This window comes from Actinia tenebrosa, unplaced genomic scaffold, assembly GCF_029948245.1.
Source record: "Actinia tenebrosa isolate PJP-AT-01 unplaced genomic scaffold, QUT_ActTen_1.0 PGA_scaffold3__52_contigs__length_22856419, whole genome shotgun sequence".
NCBI classification, from domain to species: domain Eukaryota; kingdom Metazoa; phylum Cnidaria; class Anthozoa; order Actiniaria; family Actiniidae; genus Actinia; species Actinia tenebrosa.
This window is the reverse complement of record NW_028292580.1, coordinates 4,105,117-4,121,685: the sequence shown is the minus strand read 5'-3', so window position 1 is coordinate 4,121,685 and position 16,569 is coordinate 4,105,117. Positions and strand designations below refer to the sequence as shown.

At 39.8% G+C, this 16,569-nt stretch overlaps 1 protein-coding gene, 1 non-coding gene and 5 pseudogenes across 2 annotated transcripts; all 7 read left to right on the top strand.

The window, feature by feature from the left end:
- The first annotated feature begins 2,217 nt into the window (after positions 1-2,217).
- Positions 2,218-2,336, top strand: LOC148907876 (5S ribosomal RNA; annotated as a pseudogene).
- Positions 2,337-2,859: 523 nt separating this feature from the next.
- On the top strand, positions 2,860-2,978 carry LOC148907875 (5S ribosomal RNA). Its single transcript, XR_016120943.1, has one exon. It is a non-coding gene; the product is annotated as a 5S ribosomal RNA (ribosomal RNA).
- Positions 2,979-3,178: 200 nt separating this feature from the next.
- LOC148907874 (5S ribosomal RNA) lies at positions 3,179-3,297 on the top strand (annotated as a pseudogene).
- Positions 3,298-3,502: 205 nt separating this feature from the next.
- LOC148907873 (5S ribosomal RNA) lies at positions 3,503-3,621 on the top strand (annotated as a pseudogene).
- A 201-nt stretch (positions 3,622-3,822) lies between these two features.
- On the top strand, positions 3,823-3,941 carry LOC148907872 (5S ribosomal RNA; annotated as a pseudogene).
- A 202-nt stretch (positions 3,942-4,143) lies between these two features.
- Positions 4,144-4,262, top strand: LOC148907871 (5S ribosomal RNA; annotated as a pseudogene).
- Positions 4,263-5,250: 988 nt separating this feature from the next.
- On the top strand, positions 5,251-10,374 carry LOC148907870 (uncharacterized). Its single transcript, XM_089035762.1, has one exon. It carries the CDS (start codon positions 5,251-5,253, stop codon positions 10,372-10,374), a length of 5,124 nt encoding a protein of 1,707 aa, XP_088891888.1.
- The last annotated feature ends 6,195 nt before the right edge of the window (positions 10,375-16,569 follow it).

Below are 16,569 nucleotides of genomic sequence, written 5' to 3'. Positions count from 1 at the left end.
TGAAATCTTGATTTAAGAAATTTTTTGTGTGCCAACTATAAGGTTTTGTGATTTAAATAAATAAGGTACAAGCGTAAAATTCTTACTTTAAGATATTCGCAAACTTAATAAATGAAAATAAAGAGAAGAGCTTCTTTCAGGATGGATTTTCGAGAAAAAATCTCACTATTTTATAAGAAAATCACGGAAAACAAACTTCAGAGGGAAGGGTTTCCAACTTACTTCAAAAGTCTGTTTGACGAAGCCTTAAAATCAAACAAAATCGCCTAAAACATAAACGAATTACCGTCAAACATTGCAAAATCTCGAATGAAGCATAGCACCACAAATAATTCGGGTTATTTTAGTTTTTTTCAAGCAATAAATCGTTCAACTTCAAGCTAAATTGTTGTGAATGAATCCCGCCAAAACATGGCGACAAGCAACCGAACTCTTTACGCTCAATTCAACTCTCAAATATCGCTTTTGATTAAAAAACTAAACAATACGAGGCTAAAAAATAGTTAATTTACCTTGAGGATGCTGTATGAGCCCATAAAGATCCATATTTGAGGATTAAAAGAAGGATTTTTAGTCAGAAAATATTCACACTCGTCGACTGCTCCACTGAACACGGCTGATAACATGTGACTGCCTCGTTTACATGTCAACACCACGGGGAAGGGAGGGGATTGATTCTTGTTTCATAGTAATTTCGCGTAACTGTGTAACGTACCCTTCTCTAAGTGAAAATAAAACATTTCCAACAAACGATTCAAGATATCTTTTTCCCAACACACTACAACAATCAAACAGCAATTTCTATTTCATTCTTTTGACAAACTAAGCTATTTTTAACAACTAAAGAATTTCTTAGAAATTTTTTTTAAATCATATTTTTTTAATTAAGTGTCTAGTCGTTTTAGCGCTTTACCACTATTTTGGGACACTTTACGCTCACACGCACTACCACTTCATTCAATAATCTATAAACACAACGCTAAACTCACATACTTATTTTTACGAAAGGAGGATCACCGGACAACATACAGAAAACCTTCATAGACTTTTTTTTCATTTTATTCCCCTTCTCTTTTCAAATACTTCATTTCACTTTATTCGTTCAACTTTTAATTTTTCTACTCCATTCATTGCTGTTCTTGTTTTCTGTTGGTTTTTTTAGTGTTTTTTCTTCCGTTCTAGAAAACTTTGAAGGCGCTGAAATCGAGATGCAGCGTAAAGTAGCTTAAGAGTAGATATGAAGTGCGAATCGGTGCTCTCCCCTAGACCCTACTCCGGACCTGTAATAACGATAACGCATTCTACAGTGAGGCTCCGTATAGGGGGAGGGGTGGTCGGCTATATCTATTTTTTAGTTTGCTGGATTGCACCACATCCTATATTTTACGTCAAAGTTTAATCCAAATAAAATGTTCTAATTATTCATAAAATATAGTTTTTCTGTCACAAAGCCTATTGTTAAAGGATTAGACTCTTTTTACTTTATGCTTTTGTTTCACCCTAATTGAGTTCTATGAAGTTGACTCATCAAAAAACAAACAATTAGATGACTTGACGACGACAAACACTTTTTCTAAAATAATTTAAAATTTATTAATAAAAACGCTCAATACATGTGAATACAAAATAAGTTTAGTTACAGCTCTTTTCATTATTTAACTAACTATGATGTTTTGATTGTTAGTAAATATTTGTTCAATAGAAACACCCGTCACTTGAAACAATAGAGGACTCTGTTCTGCATAATTGCCGGATCAATCACGCGAATCACCTACTAGATATCAAGACCACGATCTACTCTTTCTCAGTTTTACGAAACAAACCGTCCAATTTTTAGAAATAATTGGTGCAAATTTCTTATTCACTAATGAGTTCAGCCAGGTGTAGACTTTCAGGCCAGGTACATGCCAATAGCCGATAGCTTGATAGCTGATAGCCTAGCTCTATATATAGTGTAGATCTTAGCGTAGATAGTAGTTCTAGAATAGATTCTAGTGTAGATTGTACAGAAAAACTATATTTTATGAATAATTAGAACATTATATTTGGATTAGATATACCCGACCACCCCTCCCTCTATACGGAGCCTCACTGTAGAATACGTTACCGTTATTACGGGTCCAAGGTAGGGTCTGGGGGAGAGCACCGGTTCGCACCGATGGCACCGGGTGCAGAACCGGCACTTCATATCTAATCTTAAGTTGTGGAATTTCTTTTCTCTACGGCCATACCACGGAGAAAAAACCGGTTCTCCTCCGATCACCGAAGTGAAACTCGGTAAGGCCAGCGTAGTACCTGGATGGATGACCACCTGGGAATAACTGTTGCTGTAGACTTTTTTTTGTTCATTTTATTCCCCTTCTCTTTTCAATTGCTTCAGATCACTTTATTCGTTCAACTTTAATTTTTTTACTCCATTCATTGCTTTTCTTGTTTTCTGTTTGTTTCGTAGTGATATTTTCTTCCGTTATAGAAAGGTTTGAAGGCGCTGAAATCGAGATGCAGCGTAAAGTAGCTTAAGTTGTGGAATTTCTTCTGTCTACGTCCATACCACCAAGAAAAAACCGCTTCTCGGCCAATCACGGAAGTGAAACTCGGTAGGGCCAGCGTAGTACTTGGATGGGTGACCACCTGGGAATAAGTGGTGCTGTAAACTTTTATTTTCATTTGATTCCCCTTCTCTTTTCAATTGCTTCAGATCACTTTATTCGTTCAACTTTTAATTTTTCTACTCCATTCATTGCTGTTCTTGTTTTCTGTTTGTTTTTTTTTAGTGTTGTTTTCTTTCGTTCTAGAAAAGTTTCTAGGCGCTGAAATAGTGATGCGGCATCAAATAGCTTAGGTTGTGGAATTTCTTCTGTCTACGGCCATACCACTGAGAAAAAACCGGTTCTCCTCCGATCACCGAAGTGAAACTCGGTAAGGCCAGCGTAGTACTTGGATGGGTGACCACCTGGGAATAACTGGTGCTGTAGACTTTTTTGTTCATTTGATTCCCCTTCTCTTTTCAATTGCTTCACATCACTTTATTCGTTCAACTCTTAATTTTTCTTCTCCATTCATTGCTGTTCTTGTTTTCTCATTGTTTTGCAGTGATATTTTCTTCCGTTCTAGAAAAGTTTACTGCCGCTGAAATAGTGATGCAGCGTAAAGTAGCTTAAGTTTTGCAATTTCTTTTCTCTACGGCCATACCACTGAGAAAAAACCGGTTCTCCTCCGATCACCGAAGTGAAACTCGGTAAGGCCAGCGTAGTACTTGGATGGGTGACCACCTGGGAATAACTGTTGCTGTAGACTTTGTTTTGTTCATTTTATTCCCCTTCTCTTTTCAATTGCTTCAGATCACTTTATTCGTTCAACTTTTAATTTTTCTACTCCATTCATTGCTGTTCTTGTTTTCTGTTTGTTTTTTTTTAGTGTTGTTTTCTTTCGTTCTAGAAAAGTTTCTAGGCGCTGAAATAGTGATGCGGCATCAAATAGCTTAGGTTGTGGAATTTCTTCTGTCTACGGCCATACCACTGAGAAAAAACCGGTTCTCCTGCGATCACCGAAGTGAAACTCGGTAAGGCCAGCGTAGTACCTGGATGGATGACCACCTGGGAATAACTGTTGCTGTAGACTTTTTTTTGTTCATTTTATTCCCCTTCTCTTTTCAATTGCTTCAGATCACTTTATTCGTTCAACTTTAATTTTTTTACTCCATTCATTGCTTTTCTTGTTTTCTGTTTGTTTCGTAGTGATATTTTCTTCCGTTGTAGAAAAGTTTGAAGGCGCTGAAATCGAGATGCAGCGTAAAGTAGCTTAAGTTGTGGAATTTCTTCTGTCTACGGCCATACCACCAAGAAAAAACCGCTTCTCGGCCAATCACGGAAGTGAAACTCGGTAGGGCCAGCGTAGTACTTGGATGGGTGACCACCTGGGAATAAGTGGTGCTGTAAACTTTTATTTTCATTTGATTCCCCTTCTCTTTTCAATTGCTTCAGATCACTTTATTCGTTCAACTTTTAATTTTTCTACTCCATTCATTGCTGTTCTTGTTTTCTCTTAGTTTTTCTTAGTGTTGTTTTCTTTCGTTCTAGAAAAGTTTCCAGGCGCCGAAATAGTGATGCAGCAGCAAATAGCTTAGGTTGTGGAATTTCTTCTGTCTACGGCCATACCACTGAGAAAAAACCGGTTCTCCTGCGATCACCGAAGTGAAACTCGGTAAGGCCAGCGTAGTACTTGGATGGGTGACCAGCTGGGAATAACTGGTGCTGTAGAATTTTTTGTTCATTTGATTCCCCTTCTCTTTTCAATTGCTTCAGATCACTTTATTCGTTTATGTTTTAAATTTTCTACTCCATTCATTGCTGTTCTGGTTTTCTGTTTGTTTTTTTAGTGTTGTTTTCTTCCGTTCTAGAAAAGTTAAAAGGCGCTGAAATAGTAGTAGTTATGACCCCCCAGATACCGCACTTACGAGGGGAAGGGTGGTCTAAATTCCTGAATACCACCTTAAGAATGTAGGGGGAGGGGTGGTCTAAATCCCTGAATACCCCTTTAAGAATGTAGGGGGAGGGGAGGTTGGAATGTAGAACACGGTCAAAGTACGAATTCCAATCACCAAGGCGGGAATTTGAATTATGAAATATGAAGACATATTTTTATGGAGAGAAAAGTTTAAAAGCCCGATCAAAATCAGCAGAATCACTTGCTCATCACCTTCGTCCAAAAAACTCCACTTGCTCTCGCATAATCCATAGTAAGGACAACGTACTAATCATGTCTGACTACGACAACTCTCCTGCACCTCAATGCTTCTGTGGTTCTCCTTGCTCAGTCTACAAATCCAAAGACAAGAACGAATTCCTGAAATGCGGGACCAAGTTGGACTACAAAAACTTGGCTGAATGTTGTAAAGGCTACAAGACGAAAGAAGCCAAAGAAAGGTTCTTGGACAACGAGATCTTGGGTTGTAAGTTGAACATCAGGAAATCAGACTACGACATCTTGGATACCCGTCTTTGGGATTACCCACCAAGAGTACATGTGAGAGAATGATAAGGACTGGGCTCCCTGTGGAGGGAGTTTGAGTGACATGTGAGAGAAGAGCCGTGAGAGCACAAGAGATGTGTTTGGAGAAAAGGATGTTGTGAGAGAGAATCGGAATTGTAAAGAGAATAAACTCGTTATTTGAATTAAATCTTAAAGCAGGAGTTGGAGACTATATTCATAAATTATCGTACATGGTCCTTCGAGCCGGATTGTTGAATTATGGCGACAAAGAAGGAAAAAATTAGACAAGGGCACCGATTAGTGGTGAGGAATTTGAAAGACACAGTGGAGACGACACTCGTGGAGCATAGCCAAAATGACCAGAGCATCAACTTAAATCAATTGAAAAGAACTCTAGAGGACAAGATTACGAAGCTGAACGAATTGGAGGACGAAATCTTGGAGAAAATTGAGAATGAAAGTGAAATATTTACCGAGATCGCCGAGGCGGGAAAATTCACCGAATTAATTCATGAACTACAAGCCAAAATAGATGCAACACTTTCATCGAAAGAAACTACAGCACCGAGCGGATCTGCTAACTCTACACCAACCAGTTCTACAGCAACCAAACTTCCCAAGCTAGTTTTGAAGAAATTTCGAGGAGAGCCAACTGAATGGCAATCGTTTTGGGATAGTTTCAAGAGCGCCGTACACGGCAATGGCGGGCTGTCAAACATCGACAAATTCAACTACTTGAAAGGGTTGGTGGAAGGGAAAGCTGAATCTACAATTTCCGGACTTCAACTGACTGAAGGAAATTACCAAACAGCTATAGACCTACTACAACGACGTTTTGGAGACAAACAGACAATAATAAGCAGTCATATGGATTATTTATTGAAAATTCCTCCGCTTAATTCATCGACCGACGTAAACAAGCTCAGACAAACCTACGAACAGATCGAAACGCACGTGCGCGGCTTGAAAGCACTAGACGTACCTACTTCATCTTATGGAGCATTGCTCGTTCCTGTCATCGTAAGGAAATTACCAGAAGAAGTAAAATTGAATATCAGTCGACAAATTAAAGGGACTTGGGAGTTAGATCCATTGTTGACATTGTTGAGAGAAGAAGTGGAAAATCGGGAACGGTGTGCTGGAGTTCAGGCTTCCGGACAACGGAGTGAATCGAACTCAAGAAGATCTTCATTTACCTGGGGGAAAAGTAGTCCCACAACAGCAGCCACATTGTTTACGAGTGAAACGACAAGATCAATAACATGTTCTTATTGTAGAGGAGAACATGCTTCAGTTACTTGCCATGTAGTTACTGATAAAGCAAAAAGGAGACAAGAATTACGTAAACAAGGACGCTGCTTCAGGTGTCTGAAGAAAGATCATGTTGCCAAGGATTGTACTTCAGCAAAGGTATGTCCTAAATGTTCTGGAAGACATCATGTAAGCTTGTGTGAGGAGAGCCAATCCAGACAATCAAGTGAGAATAAGCCAGCACCCAATTCAGCACCACAGACATCTAGCACCACATCTCATCAACAAACTAGAGAGACAAGCACAAGCAGTGCTGCCACCCATAACCTTCACGTGAGATCATGTGATAGCATTTTACTTCAAACTGCACAAGCCATCGTGGAGTCACCATATTCCAGTTCTAGCATGAGAATTAGAGTCATATTTGACTCAGGGAGTCAGAGGAGTTATGTTACTCAACATGTTAAGGAACAATTGAGCTTAAACCCTGGAAAGAGAGAGTCATTAATGATAAAAACATTTGGAAATAACGAGTCATCAGAGTTGCGAATTTGTGAAAACGTGGAACTGATTGTTAAAGATAAGAATGGACGATTTGCTGCTTCGGTGAATTTATTTGTTGTACCAACCATCTGTCAACCATTAGGAAGTCAAGAAATTGACAAGGCGAAAAGGAACTTTGCATATTTGAACGATATTAAACTAGCTGATACCAATGAGGGAGAATCAGGTATTGAAATTGACATGCTTATTGGAGCAGATTTTTATTGGAAGTTCTTTACGGGGAACACCAAACAGGGGGAGGTCAGTGGACCAGTGGCAAGCGAGACAAAGTTGGGCTGGGTGCTGTCAGGGCCCATGCCATCTTCCAGAAATAGCCTACTGTCAAGTGTCAATCTTGTATCTACCCATGTTTTGAAAGTTCAGTCAACAGTACAACCTCTTGTTGACCTTAGAGATACAGAGCCAGAACCCTCACAGGAACTGGTGAACAAACTATGGAGCTTAGATTCCATTGGAATTGTAGATACGGAGACAATTCATGAATCATTCCAGAAGAATATCTCCTTCCAGGAAGGTAGATATGTTGTCAGATTGCCAGTTAAAGAGAAACACATGCCCCTACCAGATAATTACGAGTTGGCCCTGTCTCGACTGGACTCGCTAGTGAGACGACTACGAAGAGACCAAGACATCTACAAGGAATATAACCAGATCATAGAAGAACAAGAGCAGAGTGGAATTATAGAGAAGGTAAAGCCTAACGAGAGGGACACTGCAGAAGAGATCCATTACTTACCACATCAGGCGGTGATAAGAAAGGATGCATTGTCTACCAAGTTGAGAGTTGTTTATGATGCCAGTTCCAAGGTCAGTTCAAGGTACCCATCACTCAATGACTGTATACATACTGGACCAGCTCTGTCAAGTGCACTACTGGATATTTTGATACGCTTCAGAGCCCGCAAGGTAGGATTAGTTGCTGACATTGAAAAGGCCTTTTTGAACATTTGTGTCGAGGACAGCCAAAGAGATTTGATGAGGTTCCTATGGGTAAACGATGTAAATGCAGAAGATCCAGAAGTAGAAGTCTTCAGATTTAACAGGGTACTCTTTGGAATGAACTGTTCCCCTTTTTTACTTAATGCTACCTTGAACTATCACATCAAGTCATACTATGGTGATAATCTTGATCTTGCTGTGAGAGTACTGGATGGGTTTTATGTTGATGACTGGACATCTGGGGGGAATGATGAGGAGGAAGCCTTCATGTTATACAACACAGTCAAGTCATGTATGTCAGCTGGTGGATTCAATCTCAGGAAGTGGGCTTCAAACAGCAAGGACCTGATGAAAAGGATTGCTGAATATAGAGTAGAGAACACTAGGCCTACTGAGGTAAGGGATGTAGAGCATCCACTACAGACACCACATCCTACGGTTGAGAGAGACACTGAGTCATATGCTAAGATTTCTGTAGGAGGATTACATGAGATTGATCCTACACAAGGAGAACATAAGGTACTTGGGATCAACTGGAACTTGAACTCTGATACCCTGGTACTAAAGTTAGATAAGGTAACACAGTTTGCTAAAGATCTGGAACCCAGCAAGAGAAATGTGTTACGTTTGTCAGTAAAGTTATTCGATCCACTAGGACTGATTTCTCCCGTCATGATACCAATGAGGATACTGTTTCAAGAACTTTGTGCTTTAAAATATGAATGGGACTGCCCCCTGCCTGAGGGTAAGCAGAGAATTGTTAAGAAATGGTTAGCAGATGCTGACAAGGTAAAGGACATTGTTATGCCAAGGTATTATTTGAACTCTCAGATCAGTGATTCATTGAAATCAGCAAGCCTACATGCATTCGGAGATGCATCTAAGAAAGCATATTGTTCTGTTGTGTACTTGTGCACAGAGACAGAGATGGGTTTTAGACATTCTACATTAGTTGCCTCCAAGTCAAGACTTGCACCCTTGTCAGAACTTACCATACCAAGGTTGGAGCTTGTTGCAGCTGTGATCACGTCACGCCTAGTTACTACAGTAAAGAAGGCACTAGAGTCAGTTGTAAACATTGACATTTCACACTGTTGGACTGATAGCAAAGCAGTTCTGTACTGGATAACACGAAGCAAGGAACTCAAACAGTTTGTAGAGAACCGAGTGAACACAATCTTAGAACTAACGACAGCTGATATGTGGGGTCATTGCCCGGGAACTCAGAATCCTGCAGACCTTGGATCCAGAGGATGTTTCCCTTCAGAGATAGCAAGTAACATTACATGGTGGGAAGGACCTAGCTGGTTGAAAGAGCCACCAGACTGTTATCCCAAGTTAGATGGCTTCATTGAAGAAGCAGATGTTTCTGAGGACTGTTTAAAGGAGTTTCGTGTTATGAGAGGGAAGCAGAACGACACCGAAAGTACGGCTTCATTTCTAACCAGTTCATTTAAGATTCATATGTCAACCAAGCCTGTGAACGTGTCAGAGGTTATCGATTGTACAAGATACAGCAAACCCATGAAACTGTTTAGAGTCACAGCAACAGTGTTACGATTTATAGCCATTCTCAAGACTAAACAAGATGATCGTAAGCAGAAACTACAAAAAAACAGCGAAATATCACAAGAAGAGGTGATAGCAGCAGAGAAGCTGTGGATTCGTGAGGTACAAAGAGAGACAGAGCAACAGAAAAATTGGAAAGATTTGCAGAAACAGCTTGGCCTGTACAAGGATGAAGAAGGAATCCTCAGAAGCAGAGGGAGATTGGCCAATGCGTTGTTACCCGTTGAAACTAAGTTTCCCATATTCTTACCACGAGAACATTATTTAACTAGATTGATCGTAGAACATTGTCACCGAGAAGTTCAGCATGGAGGAGTCAAAGATACGTTGACGCAAGTTAGAAGCCAGTTTTGGATCCCTAGAGGACGTCAGCTAGTGAGGAAGATTCTGTTTCATTGTGTATTATGCAAGAGATTACGAGGAACAGCGTATGCTTCACCACAGCACTCAGATCTTCCACCATACAGGGTTGTGGAGACACTTGCATTTACACATGTCGGGGTGGATTATGCAGGTCCATTGTACATAAAACCCTCAGAGTTGATGCCTGAACAAGGACCAAAGACTTACATATGTTTGTTTACATGTACTTCGTCTAGAGCACTGCATTTGGAACTGGCTCCAGACTTATCAACAGAGTCGTTTTTAAAGTGTTTGAGAAGATTTGTTTCAAGGAGAGGAATTCCCTCATCCATTACTTCAGACAATGCTAAAACATTTAAACTTGCGGATAAAGAAATCCAGAAGTTGTTTGCTCATGAAGAGGTTCAACGTTATGCGTTAGAGAAAGGAATCAAATGGAACTTTATTCTAGAGAAGGCCCCATGGTGGGGTGGGTTTTATGAGCGAATGGTACAGTTGGTGAAGAGATCCCTTAGGAAGGTTCTTGGTAATGCAAAACTTAACTATGAAGAACTCTCAACAGTGCTAACAGAGGTTGAAGGGACTTTGAACTCTAGACCCTTGACGTATGTTGAGCCTGAGGTCAGTGAACAGCCACTGACACCCTCACACCTTATTACTGGAAGACTCTTAGCGACATTACCACACCCATCATAAGTCATAGAAGATTGCGATTTGACATCCATAACTAGAAGACAGGTGTACCTCAGCCTGTTACTGAACCATTTTTGGAAAAGATGGAGCACAGAGTATTTGATGAACCTTAGGGAGTTTCAAAGAAAGAAATCTTCAAGAAATAAGGTTGCTGAGGTAGGAGATGTTGTAATCATTCATGATGATAATCCAAGTCGTATCAAGTGGAAGACAGGAGTGGTAGAAGAGTTGATTGTTGGAGAAGATCAAGAGGTGAGGGGAGTAAAGATCAGAACTCTAACGAAAAAAGGTGCAGCTACCAAGCTGAGAAGACCAGTCCGAGAAGATCTACCCATTAGAAATTACATGTACCCAAGAGAAACCGACACAGTCGCAAGGAACCAGAATTGATCAGAGCAAGGAAGCAGATGAAACAGATCATGATGTTAAGGACAATGGAAGACCTCAAAGGAGGGCAAAGAGTCAAGCAAGAGTGCGAATAAAGGAACTTGTTAGTGACCAAGCAGTTTAGACTACTGCGTTGGTCAAGGGGGAGTGTGAGAGAATGATAAGGACTGGGCTCCCTGTGGAGGGAGTTTGAGTGACATGTGAGAGAAGAGCCGTGAGAGCACGAGAGATGTGTTTGGAGAAAAGGATGTTGTGAGAGAGAATCGGAATTGTAAAGAGAATAAACTCGTTATTTGGATTAAATCTTAAAGCAGGAGTTGGAGACTATATTCATAAATTATCGTACAGTACATCCACGATGTCACAAACACAATCTGTACGCTAAGATAGGTGTCAGTCATACCGAGGAGAACAAAGACCGCACATTCTTTTGTTGTGCTGTTCAGTACCCCGATCGTAGCTGTGATTACTTCAGTTGGTCTGATGACGTGATAGAAGGGATGGCGAACGAATGTAAGAAGTTCGAAGAGGAACGAAGAGATCACATGAAAGAATTAGGTAAAGAAGCTAGAAAGCCTGAAGAATACGAGCCTCGTCAAAAGAAGGCACGCTGGTTGAAGTGAAGCAAACTAAACAAGGGGAAGAAGCACGAACTATGAGCAATGCATGAATAGCAATATTTGATAAATCATTGTAATTACCTTATCAAAGCCTCATAATAAACTTTTTTAAGCTTAACATTGCTTGCCAATTTTTTTTTCTTTTTTTTTTTTTCCTTAATGAATTAAGAGTCATTTGTGCTAGAAATAATATAAATGATGGATTTGAATTAGTAAAAACACAAAACAATTTACGAGATTAGAAAATTATACAGTCACAACATCGCTGCGGGAGATTTTATCCTGTCTATACACGTAATTCTATCTCATCGTATTCTATATCTCTACTTTCCCGCGCTTTAGAAAACTTAACCAATGAGCTTACAAATTCCTGGAATGCATGTTACGAAGTCCAAAATTAAAATTCTTAGAGGTCACTAAAGAATCTAAAAAATGTTTGAAAGCATTATATGTACGGGTAAAGCCTTATCTGAGCAACAAACCATTCGTGTATTTAGCATTAGTGCGAGCAGGAGGATTGATGGAAATAATATTGTGGTCTGATCTCCTACGAGAAGAACTTTTATAGTAAGTATCTTATTCTATTATTTTTGTTTTCTAAACACTTTTTTTTTTTTTTTTTTTTTAATTTTTTTACAATATTTTTCGCTTAAAAAAATAATGAATATTTGTTTTAATTGTAATTTAATTTTTAATTAAACTTTTTATTTTGGAGTATGGCAGACTTTACAATCGAAAATCTTATCCGTAATTGTGAGACCGAAGAGGATCTTAATGTGTTAGAAATGATGTTTGACTTGGACGAACATCTGACCCTGACTGCTTTGGAAACCCGAGCACGTCTGGTATCCAATCAACTTGATGATATGAGTGACCTCACAAATGCTATGATTACTGATCACATGGAGCAGCAGGAGATCCGGGAATCAATAGAGGCCTTGATTACCGATGATGTAACCTTTGACTTTGGCTATGACTATGCAAACGCCTTTGACAACACACCGTCTACAAACCATCTGCAAAGCGGGGGTCGAATGGAAAAACGTGTGCGTGATGGTTTGAATGATGATGATGATGATAGCCATTACCTCCAGTCACCAGCTAAAAGACAGCGTTTGCCCAACAACACTGCACCACCGTCGCCTCCACCCCCACCCCTACCGCTTCCACCACCATCCCCACCACCACCACCCCCACCACCACCTCCTCCACCATCAACATTGTATCGTATTAATAAAGTCAGTGAAGTCAATGTGAAAAAATTCAAGACGAAAGGTATGGAATATGACATTCAATTTAACGAGATAGATGCCAGGGGGGTAGACGAATTGCACCCAGTATTAGACAGCGCCTTTCAAGATATTATCGACCGCGTTTCGGTGGGCATCGCGGATCATGACCAGGTTCGCATGGTTTTGCACACGCCGCAGCTACAATACCCTATTGCGTTACCGTTTATGAGGCGTGACCAGCTGACGGCTAATCGCTTTCTCACGAGAGTTGAGCAGGTTCTTCAGTCCCACGAAAACTTCAGGCTAGACGAGTCAGTGCAACTCAATTTTTTCCATGTTTCTATGCCTCATGGTAGTGGAAAACGACGTCGAAAAGCTGTAAATTTGGAGAAATATCTCGAGGACAAACGTTGCATCGTGCGTATTTCAAACAATGACGACCTTTAATTGTTTAGCCCGTGCGCTAGTGGTAGCCAAGGCAAAATTAGATTAAAATGTTGACTATAGCAGAATTTCCGACTCTAGAAGACTACTACAGAAAGAATTGGCCGAAAAATTGCATCGAGATGCAGCTGTTCGATTTGGTCCATGTAGTCTCGAAGAGGTTAAAAAATTCCAAATTCTGCTCTCTGATTACCAGATTAATGTCGTGTCCAAAGATTTGTTCAATGCAATTATATATTCGGGGCCTGATTCTGAGAAACGTCTTTACATATATCATCATGATAACCATTATGATGTTATAACATCTATGCCCGCCTTTTTGAATCGGAAAAACTTTTGCCCTCATTGCAAGAAAGGATATGACCACGGACAGAATCATTCGTGTAAATTTGTGTGTACTACTTGTTTCGGCGGTCCCTGTGAAGTGGAAAATTGGAGACACTGTGAACAATGCAATAGATATTTCAAAAACGAGCGGTGCTTTGCAAATCACACAAGGCGAAACAAGGCGGGTAGTTCAATGTGTTTGAGGGTAATTAAGTGCGCAGATTGTGACAAAGTCATTAAAAGAAAAAACAGGAATCCAAACGCTCATCATTGTGGACTTTCAAAGTGTAATGTTTGCAAAGAATATGTTGAATTAGGAAACCATCTGTGTTTCATGCAACCCATTGATGAAGAAAATGACGCTGCTGCCGCTAACATTAGTTTGGAAGAGGAGAGCATGGAAGGGATAGAGCAGCTAATGGAGGAGGAGGAAGAAGTGTCAGAAAATGGTGGTGGTGGTGAAGCTTCTGGTGGTGAATCGAAGTCAAAGCTGTACTTTTACGACTTCGAAACAAACTAGGAAACGGGAATTCACCAACCGAATTTCGTTGTTACTCAAGATGAAAATGGGGTTGAGAACGTCTTCAGCCGCCCAAACACACGCGATAATTTTTGTGATTGGGTATTCACAAAAGAGCACGAAGGATCGATTTGGCTAGCGCATAATATGCAGGGGTTCGATGGCTACTTCATCCTTTCGTTTTTAAACCAAAATGGAATCTCTCCAACAGTTATAATGAATGGGGCAAAGATCATGTCTATGCACGTGAAAGAGAGAGACATCAAGTTCTTGGACAGCATGGCATTCTTACCCATGAGACTTGCAGCCCTGCCCAAGACATTTGGGTTGAACGAATTGAAGAAAGGCTATTTCCCCCACAAATTTAATACTTCTGCCAATCAGAATTACAGCGGTCCTCTCCCTGATGCCGAATTCTACGATCCCGATGGTATGCCTCCACCTGATCGTTCAGCATTTTATAATTGGTATGATTCGTTGAAAGCCCAAGACTACGTCTTTGACATGGAAGAGGAAATCTTAGCGTACTGTCGCTCTGATGTGGATATTCTCCGACGATCGTGTCTTGAATTCCAGCGATTGTTTAAGGAGACGAGTGATGTGGACCCTTTTGCTAACTGTATCACCATTGCTTCTGTGTGTAACTTGGTGTACAGAAAACACTTCCTTCAACCAGAAACGATCGCTGTCATTCCACCGCACGGCTACAGAGCTCAGGATAAACAATCCATTCAAGCATTAAGATGGCTGACTTACCTGGCAGAAAGGGATAACATTTACATCCGACATGCAGGAAACCCTGGGGAACAACGAATTGGAAGTTTCAGAGTCGACAGGTTTCATTCAGAGTCCAACACCGTGTGGGAATATCACGGTTGCTTTTGGCATGGCTGCCCCACTTGTTTTGGTAGAAAAACAAGAAATCCCATTGCTGACTGTACGATGCAGGCTTTGTACGAAAGGACCTTGTCACGCAAGCAGCACTTGATTGATCAAGGGTTCGATGTTGTTCTCAGCACCATTAAGGCATGGCTCTTTTGAGGAAGTGATGGAAAATCAGTTATTTATTCATATCTTTGACAGTTTACGTTGAATCTTTCCCAAATTTGGCTCGTAGTAGTAATTCTTCAAGGCAAGCAATTACCGCATATCTGTTACCATGGAAACCAGGTCACGTGACCACAAGGCCGCCATCTTGGATTCTTTAAAAAAATCGTTTGTAGTCGTATTGAAACTACTTCTAAAGTCCTGAAAATCCATATTCCTTTTGATATTTGCAATACCTATATGGATCTAATTGGATATCTTGGAAATTATATTAAGTTTAATTCTTAGAATATTTTTAATTTTTTGGAAAAAATAGAAAATATTCTAAAAATGAAACTTAATATAATTTCCAAGATATCCAATTAGATCCATATAGGCATTGTACATATGAATAGTAATCTGCATTTTCATGACTTTTAAAGATGTTTCGGTACGTTTACAAACGGCTTGTTTAAAAATCCAAGATGGCGGCCTTGTGGTCACGTGACTTAGTTTCCATGGTAACCAAGGCTCTAAGGTTCCTTCTTTTCACAAAAGACATTAACTTGCCAAGTTTGGGGAAGATTCGTAGAAAACTGGCTTTGATATAGCTAATCAGTTTTTCATCTGAGAGCCATGCCTTAATAATAATAATAATAATAATAATATTTATTTATAAAGCGCAAATACAAATCTGTTCTAAGCGCTAGTAAACGAACGACAAAGACAACGACAAAATAAAATAATTTACAAAGAATATGCTAATTTGAAGAGATAAGTTTTAAGTTCAGTTTTGAATGAGGCAAGACTTGATGCATTTCGGAGAGATATTGGAAGTGAGTTCCAGAGTTCAGGAGCAGCCACAGAGAAGGAGCGATGACCATAAGATTTAAGATTATAAGAATGTGCTGATAGAAGAACTTGTGATGCAGAACGAAGATTACGGTTCGGTTTATACACTGAAATGAGTTCCCGGATATAGATAGGAGATTGGCCATGAAGAGCTTTAAAAGTAAGTAATAGGATTTTATATTTGATTCTAGATTCAATTGGTAGCCAATGCAGATTAACGAGGATAGGTGTAATGTGGTCATGTTTATGGGAAAGAGTGATTATTCTGGCAGCAGCATTCTGTACAGATTGTAGTTTATCTAAGAGTTTGTTTGGTAAGCCAAAGAGCAGAGAGTTACAGTTGTCGAGTTTGGAGGATATGAACGCGTGGACGAGAGTTTCAGTTGTTTTCAAAGAGATGTATTTTCTTATTTTAGCAATGTTTCTGAGATGATAAAAAGAAGACTTGCAAATATTATTCACATGACGAACCAAAGTAAGATGCGTATCAAATATGACACCAATGTTCCGAGCATGCATTGAGGGCATTATCACATCAGAACCAAATTGAAGAGAAGGAAGAGTTAACTGTGGGCTGTGCTTTGAAGAAAATAACAGGAATTCAGTTTTGCCTTTATTTAGTTTCAATTTATTTGTAGTCATCCAAGCATCAATATCAGATAGACAGTTTTCAATCAGATTCATGGAATCATTAAGGGACAAATCATCATTACAGGAGAAAGGAATATATAATTGAGTGTCATCAGCATAAAGGTGGAAAGACATTCTGTGTATTCGGAGGATATCAGCT

Excerpts from the sequence above, each read along its gene's own strand:
- LOC148907870 (XM_089035762.1), top strand. The coding sequence starts at position 5,251 with ATGGCGACAAAGAAGGAAAAAATTAGACAAGGGCACCGATTAGTGGTG.